Source organism: Acanthopagrus latus, chromosome 16 (genome assembly GCF_904848185.1).
Source record: "Acanthopagrus latus isolate v.2019 chromosome 16, fAcaLat1.1, whole genome shotgun sequence".
NCBI lineage: Eukaryota > Metazoa > Chordata > Actinopteri > Spariformes > Sparidae > Acanthopagrus > Acanthopagrus latus.
In genome coordinates this window covers 5656763-5670118 of record NC_051054.1, presented here as the reverse complement: position 1 = coordinate 5670118, position 13356 = coordinate 5656763, and the positions used below count along the sequence as shown (strand labels likewise).

The window sequence follows — 13356 nt, the reverse complement described above, 5'->3', positions numbered from 1 at the left end:
GTTTCAGATAAAAAAGATGGGCTGCCTTGCCTGTCAGAAGTATGAACGGGGTCAATATCGATTATTAGTGGGTGTACCTGCCTTTAAAAAACACGAAGACACCTATGTTGGTGGTTGTTACTTTGTTTATATGTGGCGGACCCTGCCACCTTTCTAGCTCCAAACACTGTCTTCCTCTGGGAACAGCCTGTTTATTCAATCACATGCATACATTTACATTATTGTAATTATAAAATGTCTTCTCCAAAAACTACATAGTGCTCCTTTAAATACAGCACAGCTGGATTTTACATGTGAGTGGTGATGAGTTTAAACCACCACTAACTAAAACTACTTAAGTGGCGGGTAAGACATTAAATTAAAAGACTTCTGAACGTGGCTGTGAATAAATAAAGTGAGCGGAGTCCCCGCCGGTGATGCTGAGTGACAGGCAGGGGGAGAGAGAGAGAGAGAGAGAGGTCCTCCACCGGAGCAGGAAGCTGCTGCTGGGACTGCCGAGAAGACAGAGGAGGTACAAAACAACGTCGACATCAGCAGGCAGGCGGACAGCGGGGTATCCACCATAATGTAGACCCGACGGAGCAGGAACAGCCACGTACGTCCACCGAGCGACACCTCAACACATGTCCAGGCTGCAGCGGTGAACACAAAAGGGGCCGTGTGCGTGTGTGTTTTCCGCCTGGTGAAAAATGAAGGAGCTGAAGGGCTGCGGTATGCGCTCCTCAGTGGGCTTTCTGTCCCGCAGAGAGCTGACTGGGCAGCCGCTCATGAAGGAGGAATTCCAGAGACGCAGGCTGTCAGGCTGCACCAGCCTCTTCAAGAAGGATATGCTCGGACACTTCGGTTGTGTCAACGCCATTGAGTTCTCCAACAACGGCGGGGAATGGCTGGTGTCTGGTAAGTTGACAAATCCCCCCCTTCTTCCCCTGTGTCAGACTGTTTTTAAGGTGTTAGCATGCTAACGCTAACTAGCCAGGCAGTCAGCTGAAACCTCCAGGGCTAGCCGTTGCTACGTTAGCCGTAGCCTGTCTTGCTAGCTAGTTAGCTAGCTAGCTAACGTCAAAGCAAACAGCCCCGCAGCTTCAGCGGGCAGCAGCCCCCGGGGCCGGTCACACAGGTCTGCCCGTGAGATCTGCACCGTGGCCGGTGTGGTGCACATTTTTTTTGTTTATATTCTCAGAGAGGTTTAATCATGCCTACCTACTGAAATCACAACGCTATTTATGTCCCGAGAGGATTAAAAAAACCATCATCTGGCCTAGTGTAACAGCCTGGGGCTGGCCATTTTTGGTCAGCTGGGGATGTTTACTTTGTTCATAAATGAAAAATCAGCTCGACTGCACCTGATCGTGTGTGTCAAACTGTACAGGTGCAACAGCAGCAATTATTAACATATTTGCTGTCAGCTGTTGTGTGAAATTCTCACATTTTTAAGCAACTTCTTTGGAGAAAAGTACAAATGTGATCACAGCATTCATAATTGTGCATGTTATCTAATATCTTTACTCCTCTATGACAGTAAACTGGGTGACATGTGCTTAGAATAATAACCCAATATTCTCAGACTATATCACAACATACAATAAATATATTGATGTTTCTCATAAATACAAGGACTAGACATGGCTTCACTTTTAAGGGTCTAAAGTCCAAAAGTTATTAATCCACCGCTCTGAATGGTTTTATACATTTCTGTAAAGTGTTGGTGTTAATCCATGTGTTGCTGTCCTCAGGCGGAGATGACCGCCGGGTGCTCCTGTGGCACATGGAGCAAGCCATCCACGCTCGGTCCAAACCTGTGAAACTGAAAGGAGAGCACCTGTCCAACATCTTCTGCCTGGCCTTCGACAGCACCAACAAAAAGGTCTTCTCTGGAGGTAAGAGAAAGAAAAAAACTACATCTGATCTTCGCTGTGAGGCAATAAATACATGTATGAATGCAAAATTGACAAAATAACCTTTTAATCTAAGTTTTTTTGCATCATCAGTAATTAAAAGTCTCCTCAATAAGATATTTATAAGCATTTAAGTGGTTGCGTGATTTGCACATGAATGTTGGTGGGTTTAAATTATGGATTTTAAAAAATCTAAATTTAAGAAGCTGGAGTTGCTGAATTATGTTGTTCTGGAGGCATTTGGTGAATTCTGTAGTTCTCAGTGTGCTCTGCCAAGCCACAGAGCAAATTAGTAGAGAGGATGAAATATTGATGATGCTGTAAAAAAAAAAAAAAAAAAGTTGTTAAATTATGGATAATTAACACTGTCATGTTCTGATTTGCAGTTGTTGTGTTTGCTGTTTTTCAGGAAACGATGAACAGGTGATTCTTCATGATGTGGAGAGGTGGGTACAATTACACGATTAATACTCATTACTAAAGCATCAGAACAGCTTGATATCCTCACAGCCGTCATAAAAAAAGATTTTGGCTGTCCGGTTATTAAACTGTTATCTTGTGTACAGTGTAAATTGACAGTTAAATGATTGTTGTTCACACAGGAGAGAAACTCTGAACGTGTTCCTGCACATCGACGCCGTGTACAGTTTGTCCGTCAGTCCGGTCAACGACAACGTGTTCGCCAGCTCATCTGACGACGGACGCGTCCTGATCTGGGACACCCGAGAGCCGCCAAGCACAGGTAAGTGTAGGTAATTTGTAGGGCTGCACAAGTAATCACAGTATCATCGCACTGTGGCGCAGAGCAAAATATAAAACGCACAAGCTTCAGTTTATTGATAAAGGTTTACTGTGTGACTGAAGGAATGTGGTGCTACAGAGACGTCCTGGTCCACAAATGTTGTTCTCCAGATGTTTATTTAGTACAGACCCAGACAAATGTAGAATCATCATGATTTTAACAGCCTTTTTTTCAGTGAAAATGAAAAATATGATGCAAATATGATCATTCTAACTAATCATGAATAATACTGCAATTACAATATCTGTTCTCTCAGCCCTTAGTGGCTTATTTGCTCAGTAGAACTCATTGGTTTATGATATATTAGAAACTTTAGATAGTAAAGCATGTTTGTGGCATGTTTAAAGTGTATGAAGAGAGCTGCAGGCATGTAGGATTAAAGATAACATGCTTCCACCTTAAGATTTTGTTTCTCATAGCCTCACACAATCAGACCAACAAAGGGTTAAGAAGAGCAAATGAAAATCGTGTGGCCTCAGGATCAAATGTGCTGTACTGGAAGATGGATGAATAAGTTAGTAGATCAGTAAAATGGTTGCAGTATAATTCGGCCTTTATTAGATGAAAGTAATGATGACAGAGTCTCTGTGGAACATGTCCTCTCTTCTGTTATCCTTGTGGTCACAATCTCAAAGCCGTCCGTAGGCGATCACGCAGTGTATTTCATACTGTCTCTGTTGGACTGAAACTAGTGTAAAGTCCTTCATGAGTGAGACTTGTTGACTTGCATGACGTCAACATCCTTCTATTTTGGAAACCTTCCTTGTGACCAAGTTGACCTAATAATATATTTAGCAGTAATCGTTATTCAGCATGAGCCAGCGTCGTCTGTTCAAGCAGCGAAGTTTGAGCTGATTAAAGTTAGACGCAAATGAATTCTTTTGTTAGTCCAGCTGTCTTTCTGTTTAATACAAGTGGTGTTTTCATTATTAATTCCACTGTTTGAAGTACATGCAAGTATGTCAATACACCTGGGCGGGGAAATGTTTTGACTAGACTGTTGATGAACGGTGTGTAACAGTGATGTGGATATAAGACTGCCCTCTGCTGGGTTTGGGTGGATCGTGTCAAAATCTGCACTATATAAACTCAACAAGTAAATGTAGGCATTTCAAAATGGCACGTTTTTTTTTTGGCAGTCATCTGACCTAAATATATAGAAGCAGAATTAATACAGTAATAATCACTGGAGTTAAAAATAAATGACTAGTACAAGAGAAAGCAATTTTGAAACTGAACAAATCTCATCTTCTCCTTTTAGAGCCGTTCTGCCTGGCCAGCTACCCGTCAGCCTTCCACAGCGTGATGTTTAACCCCGTGGAGCCCAGGCTCATCGCCACCGCCAACTCCAAGGAGGGAGTGGGATTATGGGACATCCGCAAGCCGCGCAGGTTAGACGTTTTTTTCTCTTGAAACAATTTTTCGAGATAGGATCAAACTTTATTGTTACAAGTATGCAAATAAGCCGTGGCAGAAGTAGGAACAAAGATCAAAACACAACAGTTAATAAACACTAATTGTACACCATTTTAATAATAACTGTAAATTGATTTGCAGTTATTTCATTTTTCACATTATACTTTATATTTTGGACTCCATCTGAGTTTTTTTCATACCAAGTGAGTCAGTTTCTAGGCTGCTCTTGTCCTCCAGGTGGCGCTGTGGTGTCACAGTTAAACATTGCTGCTTCTCAGCCAACTGCAGAATCATCTCACTGCGAAAACCAAATGTTTATACCATTTAAGTGACTCTGTGAAAACACTTAATTTCTCTGAGTGTGTGTTTACTCAGGTTAGATTAGGTTTTGGTTGTTGGTTGTTGCACAAATGATGATGCCTCCAACAGAAGTAAACACTGAATGTTTCTCCTCCTCCGCTGTTGGCTCCGTCTCTCTTCACTGTGGGTGTGTTTACAGACACTTCTGAGAAATTCCCTCAATTTGCTGTCAAGTTCAAAAATAGCTTCTTGGTGAAGCTGATTCAATGAAATTGTTTTGATATTTTTTCATAACGTGGTATGAAAGACTCATACTGCAGACATATTAAAGTATACTGTGTCTTCTGATGACGCCATGTAATTTGTTTTAACCAGTGTTTTTCTGATATAACAATTACTTGAATGATGAATTAATAAACATTAAGTCATATAAACAAATTATTCTTTATATTGAAATGCAGAAGATCAGTGGGAAGTAATCCCAGGGTGAGGAAAGAAAAACATCCTGATCAACAAATAAATTATTCCCACTAACAAAAGCAAACTCATTAGAATAATTGAAATCACAAGCCGTGTTATATCCTTATTATGGGGTCATAATAACAAACTAATCTCTAGTAATTGTAGTTGATTATGGCTTTAATATTTACTTTTCTCATGTTCTCTCAGCTCATTGCTGCGTTACGGAGGCAGCCTGTCCCTGCAGAGCGCCATGAGTGTCCGCTTCAACAGCACCGGCACCCAGCTGCTGGCGTTGCGCCGCCGCCTGCCGCCCGTCCTGTACGAGCTGCACTCCCGCCTGCCCAGCTACCAGTTTGACAACCAGGGCTACTTCAACTCCTGCACCATGAAGAGCTGCTGTTTCGCTGGTGACAAAGATCAGGTTGGTCGTCACATCATACGAATACTGAGCCGAAACTTCTGAAAATTCAAAAAAAAAAAAAAAAATGCGTGTTTGTAAATTACAGGGTTGTACGAAATCAAAGCAGACCAGCAGAAAGAAAAATAAGGCAAGCAGAACTTTAAGGCATTGATTTCAAACTCCAGTCAGTGGAGTCCAAACACGTCTTCCTCTTAAAACAGTGAAATATGTATGTATGAAACGTTATACAGGAAACCTAAAAGTTTCCACTTCATGTGCAGCCATAAAAGAAATATTTTCTATATAATTTATTGTGCTCACGTGTGTGATTTGGCTGCTGATAGAACAAGCAGATATACACGGAGGCGACGTCAAACAGTGGAGAAACAGTTTTTTCTAATCTTGTGGTTCCTTAAAATTGAATGTTGGGAGAAAATTGAGAACATGTGGGATCAATAGGAAGAATAAAAATAGAAGAATATATTAATTCCTTCTGTGACATTGGGACTTTTGAGTGTTGGAGAAACACCAGAAGCTCCTGAACTCAGCCAATGGTCCTCCCGATGGTCCTTCTCAGACATGACATCACCCTGCAACCATGTTTATTATGTTAACATTATCCTCGGGTGTCAGCAGAGCTCACGGAGGCTTAAAAAATGAGCCCTCACTACATGAGTGATGGAGACAGTTTAAAGGTTACAGAATCAGGTCAGGACTGCACAAGAAAGGTTGCTGGCTTGAAATGAATCTGCTCACCTGCTGCTAAGATGGACCGAAAAACTGTGGGGAGTTTTTTATTCTCTAAAATCTCTCAGTGTAATCCAATACAGTTTAATTCTATCCACTACAGTGTAAAATGACATAATAAGATAGGGATAACCTCTGTACCTCTTCCAGAACCCCACAGTCCTCGTTTATACCCTCTCATAGATACCAGACACCCAAATATACCTGATTGTTTCAATCAAGATCCAGGAATTATTACCTGAGAAATCGACGAAAAAGTTGTAAAACTCTTGCAATGATAGAGAAAGTGAGAAAACATTCTGGGATCCGCCCCCTTATCTGGATCCACACCAAAACTTAATGGGCTCTCCTGGGCCGAGACTCACCCACAAAGGACGAGATGGAGCTCTGACCAGATGATCTCCATCATTGCTGTGTCAGCTCTTATTTTTAGGAATTTCCTCATGTAGACACAGAACCACAGTCAGGAGAGGATTTTGTCAGAGTGGTGTGAAAGCAGAGTTGCGGAGTGGCAGCTTGGCACACAAAATTGATGGGAGAGGGAAGAGGGAGGGAGTTCTGGGTGTGACATTCCTATTTGACGTGTCTTCTGGGAACCTGAGGCGGAGCACACAGGTGTTCAGTTCAGAGTTTGTTCATGTGCCCTGGAGCTAAAGTGATATGAGTAACGGTTGAGGAGTAATGATTTCTCATCGCTGCAGAGAGATTTCACGCTCCCTTTAGCTCAAACAAAAAAAAAAGGCAATAAAGTGATGAAGGTTGAAAACGGATCGACCACCGCACATGATTGCAAGCTTTCATGGTCTAGAAACCGTCTTAAGAAAGTCCCTGAAACAGCAAAGTTAGAAGAGAAAAGAACCCTCTGACACCAGCAGAATATTTTGAAAAGGAAATTGAAGACATTTGTTTAAATCACTGGCAGATAAAATGGCACAAAATAATTCAGAACTCGACAGGATGTCAGAAACCCGGCAGCACAAAGTGATGCCTCAAACACAAATGTAAATGACTTCAGAAAAATGTGCCTCCAGATGGTAAAATCAGGCTTGATGGACGTTCCACTTAAACAGAAATGTGCTCAAAGAAAGATGAAATGAATGGGACATATTTTCACGCAGGGAAAAAAATCTGGTCCTTTACATTATGCACCTAAATATTTATATGTGGGTGCTCGTGAAACCAAACTCCGGCCAAATATGAGTAAATTATCAGTGACGGCCGACTTCCAACTGGAGCCACAGGCAGTGTTTCTATCCATAAAGACATCCATCTTCCTGCTTTTATGCACATTTTTAATTTTATCATAAACACAAAATGTGCTAAAGTGCCATGGAACCAGACTTAAACAGAGCATAATTCATGATGAAGCATATGACTTAAAGATGGAGCGATGAGGCGACTGATATTCTCCCTTAAGATGAATAAAAAGACAAAATGACATTTCTATCATATTGTACGACCATCTTGTTACGTCGTCTTCTTCTCCAATGTGGTATAACGGCCCCCAACTGGAACATTAACAAACTCCCAGTAGTCACACAAGAGTATCTGATACAAACACACATTAATTCACATTTTCCTATAGCGATTTCTTAAAAGTTGGCTAAAAATTTGCACCACATTTGGATGGAAACCTGGCTCCTGTCAGTGCAACAAGAACGACTCTGGCTCTGTCAAATCTTACCTTAAGCGACAGGTCTAAGTGGAACCATCTGTTTGCAAAGTCTAACAACAGTTCAGACGAGGAGCAGGAGCTGTGTTGGGGTCAGACCATCATGTCACGTCAAGTTTGTGTTTGATCTGGACTATGAGACGAAACACTGCGATAAGATCTGGTGGTTTTGTGCCACATTTGAACCCCCCAGGGTTTCTCTCTCTCTGTATGTATATATAAAGATTTCCTCTCCCTTGTGGTCCGAGAGATAAGTTTTGTCATATTAAATGGAGCAGACTTAAACATCTAAACATCCTTTTGTCTTTTCTCTCTAGTACATCCTGTCTGGGTCAGATGACTTCAACCTCTACATGTGGAAAATCCCAAAGGACCCAGAATCAGGTGAGTTATTAAATCAGTCTACACTGTCTGCATATTTATGTGGATCTATGCTGATGTGTAGGCTACGATTTCACCTGTTTTTGCATCTTCACACGACAAAAAAGTAGATTAATCTATTTATCTGGGGCTTCAATACGAAAAATAATTTCCTTCAACTCCTGTAGTGCTGACATTTTTGACATTTGGACAGGGTCACTGCCGTCCTGATATAAGATGCTGACTTAGGAAATCCCTCACTTAGGGCGGTTCTGGAGCAGCATTATTTATATCCTAAGATAAGATAAACACAGTTTGGAAACATGTTTTCTTCATACCAGAAATCCTAAATGTCCTGACTTACTGTTTCTGTCGACTCTGCTAAATACTGTTGCTCTCGTTTGTGCTTTACGTTTGTTTAAGTTCATGTTGTTCATCTGGAAATCGAAGTTTGTTAACGAACAGTTTAGCAGACAGCGTTTTTAGTGATGTGTCATCCTGCAAGGTTAAAGATTACAGTGGTGTCTGGGTTGGCAAAACAAAACCTGATTCCCGTCGCTGTCAGTTTTCAGCCCCAGAAAGAATGATGGACGTCTGTGAGCGTCAGCCCAGACTGTGGTTTGCCCTCAGCTCATTTGGTCACAATATACTTTCCAGGCAGGCGTAACTATCGGATATCAACATCTGTCTCATTATATAACCCTCCATTTTCCAGCCCGAGTTCAGGTTAAGTTCTTACTTGAATCAGACTGCACCAGCTCTTTCATGTCCTACTCAGACTTACTAAAAAGCAAAGTTCATGTTGAAGTTAGAGTTTGAAATAAGTGCTCCACACAGGCTTTCTTGTGAATACGCCTCAAATCTTATTACTGTGGGAAGAAAATCCCAAGAATGTGGTCGTTTGTAGCTCTGTAGCACCACCTGACACATTTATGGATTTTATTTTCCCTGGAGTTACTCACACTTAAAATATGTGCACTGGGCTTATTTCATGTCGGACTAATGGCACATTACGAGGACAACATTACAGCCATATTTCACACTTGTGAAATACTCAGAAGCAGGTCAAATAATCTTTGCTGTGTTTGCCGTAATGAATCCCCGTGTTTATGTCTCAGTTTCACATTAAACAAACCCGCAACATGTCCGTCCTTCCAGGAGGCCGCGTGGTGAACGGGGCTTTCATGGTCCTGAAGGGTCACCGCTCCATCGTGAACCAGGTCCGCTTCAACCCTCACACCTACATGATCTGCTCCTCCGGCGTGGAGAAAGTCATCAAGGTTAGTAAATTAACATCAGCGCTGTACTTTTATGAAGGAAGCCATGTAGCACCTGATGATATAATACTTCCCTGAAAACGCAATTAAGCCTAAAAATGTAATAAGAATTTCACTTAAGTTGATTGAAAATGTAATAAAGTGTCCTCACTGATGACACTGCAATGACACGTTTACCTAAAATGTAATACTTTTAATACATTATGTGGAATTTATTACATTTTCAGCTTGTTTTTTTTAAAAACTGATAACATGGGCAGAAACAGACCTGTACGACAAGCAGAGTTCAACATATCAAGGATGTTTTTTCCTTATCTGGCTTTACGTGCCCTAACAATCACAATCACGCTAAGCGGTCTCACAAATGTGCTTATCAACTCGATAAGTCAACCCAGGTTTTTTTCACATCTAGCCATCAGCCCATGCTCACATAAAACAGGAGGAGTTTGCAGCATATAACCAGTTACAAACATGGACAAGTCTGCATATAAAATAGTAAGTTAAAACACATGAACCAAGCTAAAAGTAATTCAGATGCAGATTCCAAATGCAGGAAGGACAGCTGTCAAAAAATCCCAGACTGTGTGAATGTATGAATTAATCATCTTATGATATCACTGAAGATCTTGATCTTAAGTTGGCTGCTAACTTTGGCTGCTAACGTGAGCACAAAAAGCGACTCATGGGCCTTGGCATAGGTATGTGCTCTAATCAGTGCTATTCTTAGATTTTATTCCCTTTTTTTTAATCAAGTGAAGTGCAAATTTTATTACATTTTCAGGCTGTATTGCATTTTCTTAAGACTTTAAAGGCGTTACAAAGAGGTAGCTCTTCTATATGCTGCAGCATCTGGATGATGAAATGTCTGGAGAAAAAGTTTTGTAAGTGGACGGACTGAATTTGAGTCGGTGCTCTCAGATGTTCAGACAGTAGACGTGCCCCTAAGTGAGACATTGATCTCCGCGGACACCAGGCAGTAAGTGACTGAGTTCAAACTTCCTTCTGTGGAGCGAGGAATGAAAAAAGACGGATTTCCCCCTATCATTAACCGTCGTCTGTAACAGATGATGCTGGGCAGCAAACTGGGTCATGGGAAGATGTGAATGGTTCCTCTGATACAGTATTTCTGAAACCCGACCATGACAATGTGACTCACTGTCAGGCTTCACAAGTCTGGAGCGAAGGCTTCCTGAGCAGATGAGGAAGTCAAGTAGTATTGCTAAAGCTGTAATCTTTTGGGGAGTTGTGATGTACCAATATTAACAACAGTGATATTTCAAAATAAAAACAATTTGTGTTAATGATAAAGACATAGCCTTTAATAATATTTCTATAGGCATTATTGTTACATTTGTTTTGTTGGAATTCTGTAAACTGTATTTTTTGCATTAATTGCAACAATTCAGAAGCTGTGATAAAGACTTCAAGAGTCTGGAAATTGTTTGTTAAGGTGCCTTGAAAGTGCTTGAATTTTTACTCTTAAAAGGCTCTACAAAGCCAACACATGACCAACCATCTTGTTTTGATCTGTCGACTTCTCTTGTTGCATTCCTGTATCGAGTCTTATTCGGTCCAGGCCGTCTGAGTCAGTGTATTGTCCTGCTGCTGACCTCATGGATAAATCAGCCAGCATTTGAAGTTGGCTCGGTGTCTCACTGATATTTGACTGACTCAGTCAAACATCATCACTAAGTTATTTTGTCTGTGTGCATCAACCGAACACATGTTGTTTTACTGACATTAGTGAGCAGTGCTGACTCTGAGCTGTATTATTATATAGTTGTCAGATGAGAATTACTCCTCAGAAAATGCTGTTTCTTACTGTCTGACTCTCCTTTTTCCTCCATTTGTCTCAGGTGTGGAGTCCCTACCAGCAGCCTGACAGCCTCGGTGACCTGGATGGCCGAGTGGAAGACAAGTCCCGCAGCCTGTACACCCACGAGGAGTACATCAGCCTGGTGCTCAACAGCGGCAGTGGTCTGTCCCACGACTACGTCAGCCAGTCCATCCAGGAGGATCCACGCATGATGGCTTTTTTCGACTCTCTGGTGCGTCGAGAGATCGAGGGCTGGAGCTCCGACTCTGACAGCGATCTGAGCGAGGAAGCCATCATGCAGCTCCACGCCCGAGGACGCCGCACCACGCGGCCCACGCCGACAGCTGCCACCACTGTGGCAGCTGCTGCTCAACAGAGCGACTCTGACAACTCGTCATCCTCCTCGCTGGCTGGACCTGATGCCTCAGCAGGAGAAGAGCAAGCAGGAGCAGAGGTGGATGAGCGACCGAGGAGACGGAGCAGGCATCAACGGCATCAGTCTGGCTTCCTTGTAAATGAGGGTTCGGACTCGAGTGAGTTTTGGCTCGACCCCATGCCCCGGCCTCGTTCTCCGAGCCCCAGGGACAACTCCACGCTGTCCAGCCCCACCTCCTCTCCTTCACTTCCTGTGGGAGCCTCCAGCTCCTCCACATCCACTTCCAGCTCTAGCAGTGACGACGAAGAGCGGCGTAGTGCAGTGAGGCGGCGCAACGTCATGAGACGACGACGCATGCATGTGGTCTCCAGAGCTGGGGATCGACCCGAGTCTGCACAGGCTCTGTTTTCACAGGCTCTGTTTTCAGCCATCGACTCCTGCAGTTATCCATCGATATCAGTCGATGACCTGTCTTCCTCCTCGACAGGCGAGGATCAAAACTCTCTCCAAATCAAACCCTGCAGTGGCGGCACCGGAGATGAAGAGAAATGTCTGAGCCCTTCTGACTTTGTGTGTCTGAGCCCAGTAATGTCCCCTGAGAGCCAAGAGAATGAGGAAGGGAGTGAAAGGACTGAGCTGGAAAGACATCCAGCTGCGTCTCCGCGGTCTCTACCTGGACACAGGACCGGAGAGAGAGCTGCTGCTGAGGCGGCTTCAGACAGCTCCAACAGCGGAGAGGCTTGTGGCAGCTCAGGGGCTTTGGACAGTAACTCCCAGAGTCATCGTAGCCGCGGAGTGAACGGGCAGCACCGGACTGTGGCGAGCGAGAACCTCCTCGTCTCCTCAGAATCAGAGGAAGAGACTGATGTCACTCCTGAAGACACGAGGCCACAGAAAGAAAAAGGTCTGGCACAGAGCGCTCTGAAACGGACTCACGTGGGAACAGAGGAGGGCGAGTCAGGCTCCTCACCCTCAGAAAAGAAGATAAAAACATAATGACATCTCTTTCTCACCCTTGAAAGAAATCATTTGTTAACAGACTTAATTTAGGAGTTGGGTTTTCTATGGGTTTTTACAACTCAGCTTTTTCATTTTGCGTCTTGTAGTCATGTGAGACATGAACTGATTATGAGCTGAGCTAAAAAAAGAAAGTTTGATTGACTTTTGTTTCCGAACAAATAAATAGGACAGTGTCATCATTGTTTAGGTCAAACCGCAGATGACATTCAAAAATGGAAAATATAAAGCATAAGCTGAATATTGTTGATAGCAATGGAGTTTAAAGTGAAACGCGTTTATTTTCATGCAGCATCAGTGTTTCTTTCTCATGTTCTGGTTGCTGCAGAAGGCTCCGACTGGGATTTGGAGCTCCTCCAAATTACAAAAAACAAAAAAACAAAAAAACAAAACAGGTCTTTATGGAGGACAAAAGCTTTGCAGCGCTCTGATTTCTGCAGTTTCACACTGAGCGTTAATCTGATTGGGCTTATTTTCATTTTAAAGTGATTCTCTGCTGCTTCAGGGGCTGTCTGAGGATTGACTGTGTCACCATTTGTTGAAGCTGTGCATTGAAATGATGCTTTCAGTGTCTCTACCAATTGTTTTTTGTCTCATTATCCAGCCCCTGGGTATCATTACAGGCCAGCGCTCGCTTTTGTTTTCCTGCAATTAAAGAATGATTTGTTCTCCAGTGACAATGACACAACTTCTTCCCGACGCTTCACTTATTCACGCTTGAGGTTGAATGGTTGAAATATTTACCTCTTCTGACACACGTCTGTCTGAAATGAATCTAAAAACAAGTTATTTAATTGGAGATATTGGTTACCCTGC

The 13356-nt window shown here is 42.7% G+C and overlaps 1 protein-coding gene across 1 annotated transcript; it reads left to right on the top strand.

Moving 5' to 3' along the window:
* Positions 1-240: 240 nt before the first annotated feature.
* Positions 241-13224, top strand: dcaf5 (ddb1 and cul4 associated factor 5). The gene is made up of 9 exons (XM_037125569.1): positions 241-897; positions 1734-1877; positions 2305-2341; positions 2498-2637; positions 3959-4088; positions 5083-5296; positions 8012-8078; positions 9213-9334; positions 11188-13224. The coding sequence occupies exons 1-9, from the start codon at positions 690-692 to the stop codon at positions 12517-12519; spliced, it is 2394 nt and encodes a 797-aa protein (XP_036981464.1). The 5' UTR covers positions 241-689; the 3' UTR covers positions 12520-13224.
* The last annotated feature ends 132 nt before the right edge of the window (positions 13225-13356 follow it).

Excerpts from the sequence above, each read along its gene's own strand:
- dcaf5 (XM_037125569.1), top strand. The coding sequence starts at position 690 with ATGAAGGAGCTGAAGGGCTGCGGTATGCGCTCCTCAGTGGGCTTTCTG. Across the intron at positions 2,638-3,958 it reads CCGAGAGCCGCCAAGCACAG|AGCCGTTCTGCCTGGCCAGC; the intron begins GTAAGTGTAGGT and ends TTCTCCTTTTAG. Across the intron at positions 4,089-5,082 it reads GACATCCGCAAGCCGCGCAG|CTCATTGCTGCGTTACGGAG; the intron begins GTTAGACGTTTT and ends ATGTTCTCTCAG.